Source organism: Urocampus carinirostris, chromosome 4, assembly GCF_059441175.1.
Source record: "Urocampus carinirostris isolate Australia breed hairy pipefish chromosome 4, RoL_Ucar_1.0, whole genome shotgun sequence".
Classification (NCBI taxonomy): Eukaryota; Metazoa; Chordata; class Actinopteri; order Syngnathiformes; family Syngnathidae; genus Urocampus; species Urocampus carinirostris.
The window spans coordinates 859,318-866,442 of record NC_142352.1 but is presented as its reverse complement, the minus strand read 5'-3'; the positions used below and the strand labels follow the sequence as shown (position 1 = coordinate 866,442).

At 39.8% G+C, this 7,125-nt stretch overlaps 1 protein-coding gene across 5 annotated transcripts in view; it reads left to right on the top strand.

Annotated features, from left to right (window-relative positions):
• The first annotated feature begins 589 nt into the window (after window positions 1-589).
• Window positions 590-7,125, top strand: part of celf1 (cugbp, Elav-like family member 1) — a 27,858-nt gene continuing 21,322 nt past the window's right edge. For 2 of the 5 annotated variants that reach the window (XM_088333397.1, XM_088333396.1), the window contains exon 1: window positions 3,992-4,170. In XM_088333397.1, the coding sequence (XP_088189523.1) occupies window positions 4,100-4,170 (71 nt within the window). In that variant the 5' untranslated portion in view covers window positions 3,992-4,099. Of the gene's footprint in view, window positions 896-1,980; window positions 2,048-3,647; window positions 3,699-3,991; window positions 4,171-7,125 lie in introns of those variants that run through there. The other 3 variants (XM_088333401.1, XM_088333400.1, XM_088333399.1) reach the window with 3 other exon arrangements.

The window sequence follows — 7,125 nt, the reverse complement described above, 5'->3', positions numbered from 1 at the left end:
AATATCCCATTGATAATTGTAGAATATCACGAAAAAGTACTCTTAATATTCCAAAACAAATAGTTTACTGGGTTTGTAATGAATCCAAAACGTATTCCATTTTTCTTTTTTTAATTGCATTACAGAAAATAAATAACTGATCACAAAATTCAATTTTCTCACAGTCTTCCAAAATAATTTTGCCGCTCTTTGTTATGTTGATGCGTTTCTGTTTTTCTTTCTTCCCACCCAGAGAGAATAAAAACAACCTGTGGAAGCTGTTGACCAGGCAGCTTTTTATTCGTATGAAATTTGAGAGTATCATTTATTCTCCGCAAAGCTTTTTATATTCTATGAATAAATGGAGGCACACTTGTAAAGAATGCTAAAGCAGCGTGTTGATTTTTTTCTTGTATTACAAATAACCCAATGTTTTTTGAGTCCTTTTTTCAGTTATTGCTTAATGATTGCCAAATTTTGACTTCTTATCAAATGTGACCAAAACATCCGTCCAGCATGGTGCCTCCCGGGGGAAGGCACCAAGTGCCGCTTTATGGGGACTATTCAAGCAAACCCTCTATAAGTTTGCCAACTGTAATATTTTACGAAACCTCTTAAGTGCATGTTCGCACTCATTATAATTTCATAAAAAAAGCCGATGCAGACATGAAGGAAAGTCGTCTTTAAAATGACTAAAATAACGTGCGCGCGTTGGTAAGTGCCCCATCGAAGTGATGCAATGGTAGGGCCCGAGCCGCCTGCCATTTTAACAAGGCTCGCTGTCACAATCTGTCAAGTTGGAAGTACTCGCCGTTGAAACTTTACATTTTCAAAGTGGACAACATAACATTACTATTGTCGGAAAACGTCCAGCACGGCACCATAGCCTGAGCCAAAAGTGTGGCGTCAAAGACTGGTGAGTTGTGATTTTGTTCAAGTTGAGAAAAAGGCTTGTTGCGAGCTAGCAAGTTAGCCTAGCTGCGCGCGCACCACACAGCTGACTGTCAAACTTGTTGGTCTTATTTTTTTGACGACAACGACAAAATGATTTCAATTATTTATGTTTGTTTTTTTATGGTGAGGGTTTTTGTTGCCAGTTGTGACTATTGCAAAAACTCCTGCTCATCATGGATACATGATGTTTTTGTCACTATTAATATCCGAAATGATGTTACATGTGACGTCACACTCTCACGCGGAAGTACGTTCAAAACGGACAACTTTATTGCTTCTTACCAGGATAACAATGGAAGTCATGCTTTTAAAGAAGTGAAACTTTTTTATTTAAAATAAAGTGGCTAGAGTCATTTGGAATGATGCTCAGTTTACTATTTATATCTGTATTGTAGCCCTTTTAGACTCTTTGTGATTAAGGGCTATACAAATAAAAATGACTTGACTTGACCTGTATTTGCTTTACCTTATTTTGTTATTTGGAAAATGCTTCTTATATTAAATAATAACCAATGTGGGTATTGGCCAGCCACCGTTTCATATTTTTTTTGAATTTATAAGTAGCCGTTTTTTTTGGCTTGCTCAAAAGTTGTTCCTCTGTCTGGTTATTGTCATTTAAATTTGATTTGTTAGTTGCTTACCAGAGAGGCACATACTTAAACGAGACTGTTAGGGTTGTGTTTCATTAAATGTAAATGTAAATGGTCTGCATTTCTCTAGCGCTTTTCAAGTCAACGAAGAGCTCCCAAAGCGCTTTACAATGTGCTTCACACTTACCCATTCACACACACACACACTCACACACCAATAGCAGCCATGCAAGGCGCCGACGTGCTTATTGGGGGGATTAGAGATTCAGTGTCTTTCCCAAGGACACTTCGACATATAACACAAAGGAGCCGGGAATCGAACCTGCAACCTCTTGATCCCAAGACAAGTGCTTTACCTTGCGGAATTCAGATTTGTTTGGATGAAATCCGATGTTTTGTGAGATAGTTCACATTTCCAAATAAATTCGACTTGTTTGCGACTTTATCTCTTATGTAGACGCCACCACTAGTATGCAGGCGCAGAAGAGGACACGTGACGTCACAAGCAATGCGCTCATAATTGCGTAAGTACTCATGGATGTCAACGACGGAGCGTTGTGCCCTCCATATAATAATTGCATCCAAAACCTTGCTTTCCCTTCATCGAATGATCTCCGTGTAGTGCGATTTAAATGTAAATATTGTTAACTACCACTAAAGGATACTATCGCTTTATCAATGAGTGCCATTGTTGTTTACAGCAGTGACATTGAGCAATATGTTGTATGCAATGTGCTGTTAGTCGCAAGTGTTCGTCTTCCATGAATGTCTCAATTCATGACACTACGTGTTTACGTCCGCTGTGGTTGTTGGTTTTTCTGGTACCTCCCACCTTTTTGAAGGCAGAATAGTGACGTCTGCTGCTTATCATCCGTCTCGACCGTTCACACAGAAGTTGCAATCGAGAAGATCCGACATGTATCGCATTTAGGACCACATTCATTCTATAATAAGGGTAAGAAAAGCAATGCATTCTATTCACATATAGTAGAACCCCGGGATACGACACGAATCCATTCTGAGGTGGGGAACGCCAAGAGAAATGGCCATACAGCAAGGGATAGAAACCTATGCCAATTATCTCGGAAAACGACATAAGAAACCGTAGTGCATCGCCAAGTATCTATGAGGAACATAAGATTCTGAACTGACTGAGGGGCAGGCATTGTGGGAGGTTGTTCAGTCATTTACGTATTGGCATTTTCATGATGCCGTAATGCACACCAATAGCAGACTAGCATTTGATATGACTTTGACCAATAATAGACAGACAACTGAAACACTGGAAAGCTTCTGGACATGCAAAATGATTTGTTTGATGTATTATAGAGGGGGGAAATGCTGTACAGAGAAGCCGAATAAACATCTCTTCCCACACTGTAAAGTGAAAAAGACGTAAGGCGGGGCGCCATATCGCAATCCAGTTTTTTTGTCACGCTGGGTGTACGCATCACAGAACATGTCGCCTCCATTATCATCTTCCTTATAGCGTAACCAGGAATATAATTGAGTCCATTTTGGCAGAAAAGTCATTTTCTTGCTAGGAGTATTCTTTTGTTTATTATCTTTCGTCGAATCGTTCGCTTCAAAACACGTGTTTTCCTTGCCTTCGCGATCTTCTAATTATTTCTGCGCCGTTTTTTCGTGCCGGAATTATTGCCGTTGTTATCACTTTCCTCATTATGTTTCGACTTATTACCGACACTGAAGAAATGACCAATTTTTTGTTGATTTGCACCTAATACCAACTTTTTTTTACGGAGGCATACTTCTCTTTCACTCGACAACCACCAAAACAATGACGTCGAAGCAACGAGATCTCGTTGGCCGAGATCGGCGCGAGACCAAAACAACAATGGCGGATCTGCCTGACGAAAAGTTTGGAGTGCGGTAAATCTTTGTTAAAAAAAAAAGTAATAATGACAATCTGGTGTAAAAAAGTTGCGTCCCGGGATGCACGTTGATTTGAGACGATGCGTCCCCAGCAAAAAAAAAAAAAAGACTCGGGCAAACCAGAACTCTGAAAGTGTAATCTGATTTTCCCAAACGGGAAGTGACAGTCCTGATCAGTGTTGAATGATCCGAAATGACTATCTGTGAAATTATTTTTTTTTGTTTCACCAGCCATGCACTCTGAACCTAAAATCGCCCCGTACGGACTCAAGTGGCCATCAGGTATCAATCGCCCGCCTCCTCATCCTTCATCCCCGCTGCCGGAACTTAATCGTCAGTGCTCTGTGTGTTGTGAGTCGGGGATTAGCGTGCGGTTCCATTGCCTGCCTGTTTCCATTCCTGTTGCCCACTGGGCCTTATTGGCATGGACGTGACGTGCTGTTTATCTGACGCGGCAGCCAGATCTGCTGGCCTAGGAGAAACCTGCACAAAGGTCGCGGTTCATCAGCATTTTGATTGTGGCCGCGGCCCCCGGGTCGGCCCCCCGCCGTCCTCCATAGGCCCTTCGTCCGTCTGCCGTGCGGTCGGCCCGTCTTTCCTCGCCCTCATGTACAGACGGTGTTTTCATCTCTTTGCACCTTTGTTGATGTTCAGCGCTTAAACCGGTCAGGTTTTGTCTTCCGATGGCGTCTTTTAAACTGGATTTCCTCCCGGAGATGATGGTGGATCATTGCTCTTTAAATCCTGGTCCAATGTGAGTCGCCTTTGGTCATTACCCGTTTCGGTGCTTTGCGTGTCCGTCATGTATTTCTTCAAGATGAGATGATGATTCACCGTGTGACCAATGTTCCCTGTAATTTTCCATGGCTCTGAGCGTTCACACAAAGTCGGTGAGCAACGCTTGAAACAACAGTGAGCAACGGCGATCCCAAGCGTGGCAACTAAATCATTATCAAACATGTCCAAAACTTAACATCACGTTACATTTTGCTGAGTTTCCGGCAATGCAAAAATTATTTTTCACTTTTGAATGAATTGACTAATGTATTATTGCAAAGGTCGTACGGCCTACAAACGAAGATTTCCATTTCTTTTTTTTCCTGGTATCTTTTGTGGCATAATACTAACATTTTGGAGGCTTATTGAGTCGGTTGCACGATACAGAACTGTATTTGATCACATTTTTGAGTGGAAGTACAACGTTGGCAACAAGATTGGCTTGGTATAATTGGAAATGTTTTGAACGCAACACAAACATTTTCTTCTTTTTCTCTGTTTTTAGAAAAAAATGTTTTTAATTCCTTTTTAAAAAAATCTTAATGTGTTTATTTTTTCCCAGCTGTTACTTTTGCTTTTTGTTCTCTATTTCCTTTTTCCTTTTATATGTTTCTTTTTCTTTTTTTCTGGCTTTTTTTTCTGAATTTTTCGTGCTCTTTTTTTTCTCTTTTTCTCTCCTTTTGTTTCTTTTTTTCCCAGCTCTTCACGACTTTTTCATTTTAGTATTTTTAATTTTTTGTTCTATTGCCCCCACCCCCACGCCCCTTCATTTAGGTCATTTCGTGCATAATTTTAGATAATATTTGGTCATGTAGGGATTAAAGAAGCAAAAACAACCTGAAGAGCCGTTTGGGACCCAAAAGAGCAGGTTCTTTTTAGTGAGCCGAGCCGAAGAAGCCGGTTCTTGAAAAACTCTACTGACTTTACTCAACTTCGTTCTACTTCGACCTTGACTTCAACATACCGCGTTTAGAACACAGTGTCAGGGAAACCTGTGTATTTTTACCTTCATGCACTGTAACTTTGACTTAATTGGCTTCTTAATTAGCAATTTCTGATTTTTGTGAGCTGGCTAGATTTTCTTGTGTGCGGAAAAGCTCTGGGCAGTGCGCAATTGCGCACACACGCAGCTTAGAGGGAACATTGCGTGTGACCAACAAGAGAGCTTTCCATTCAAAAGGCTTTCGCTTTAGGATGTAATGTTCTTATTGGACTTGACGAGAACCAAATAAGCAGGGTTGGTTACTTTAACTTGATTACTTTCAATGACTTTTGGATGACTCCAATACCAAATATGCTCATAAAAGACAAAAGAAACTAAATAGGAATAAAATGATGACTCACAACACGTGGTAAGCTTTCTCTCCTGGCTTTGATCTCTTTGATCTCCGGCAAAACGAACATCAAATGCCACAGAAACAAAATGAAAATCAATCCAAACAGCTTGCCGACATCATTTTTTGCCGTTCCATGTATTCCGTTACTCCCTAAGCCAGCACAAAATTGAGTCATTTTATTCATATTTAGTTTCTTTTGTCTTTAATTAGTATATTTGGTATTGGAGTAATCCAAAAGTAATTGAAAGTAATCCAGTTAAAGTAACCCTACCCAACCCTGCAAATAAGATATTTCCTTTAAAACTGGCCACTTTATTTAGCATTTTTCTGTAACTGGTTAAAGCGGAAATAAGTTAGAATCCATGATGTCAGACCAAAACGAGAGCTGATAATTATTCAATTTGAGCCTGGCTATAATTTTCGATCAACAAACGTTTTTTGTTTTTTTTTAGAAATATTCAAAGCATTTATGTTCCTGATGTGTTCGTAGTGTTCTAGACACTCAAAATAGGGAGAGAAGACATTGATTGATTTTGAACTTGCAAGGAGAACAGGAGAGGCCCAAACTCCTCAGATAAGACGCTCCAAGTTGTTCTAAAAACCCCCCCTGAGCCCTTCTTTCTATCAAATATCCTAGATTACCAAAGCAGATATGCCCTAATAGGGGTGGAAATCAAAGATGGGCTACACGATTGGCCAATAATGACTATGATGTGAGCAGTGCATTAGAGTAAAAAAACAAACAACAGTCAGGTACAATCTTTAAAAAAACAAACTGGCCTCTTACACAATCTCCCTTTCTAGGTCTCCAATAATAAATAATAGAATAAAGTTTATCACCATGATATTTTCTTTTTCTGTAGATACCATACCTGTGGCGCTCCAGGGCTCCATGCCCTTACAAAATGTCGTATCTGCCCTTACAAAATAATCTTACACCATAATTTTTTTTCAAACATGTTTATGTAGTTTAACATGTTATATTGTACATGTGTTTCGTTATATCATATATATTGTTCATTAACATTTTGTTGCGAGATACTGAGTTGCTCGACACGAATGAGGTTTATTACAAAAAAAGTTCAAAAATGAAGTCGCTTGGACGTTCACTGTAGAAGGAAAAAAGACATGCAAATAGAATGAAGTAGAATTTTCTAATTCAATTATGAATTCATTTTCTGCATTCAATTGTGGTTGGTAATATACTGATTCAAGGGATAACCACAAACCTGTCTTTTTTTCATTTTCTCCTTTTATACTTCCTTTTTTTTCTTAACTTCTTTATACAACATCATCATTTGTAATATAATGCATCAAAGCAAGTGAGCCGTTTGAGAGCCGGCTCTCTTGAATGAGTTGAGCCGAAAAAGCCGGTTCTCTAAAAAGAAACGGACTTCCTTTCACTACACAACCACCACGAAATGATGCACGGTGGGAAATCCCCAGGCGGCAGACGCATGCGCACAGTAGCATCAAACCGCTCGCTTCGTTTGGAACGGAAAAAAAACAATACCGAGATGGAGGCTACCGCGGCAAACTCGTTTGACTCGATTGATTTGCAGTTTGGTGATAGTCGGTGTATACCGAATGGTACC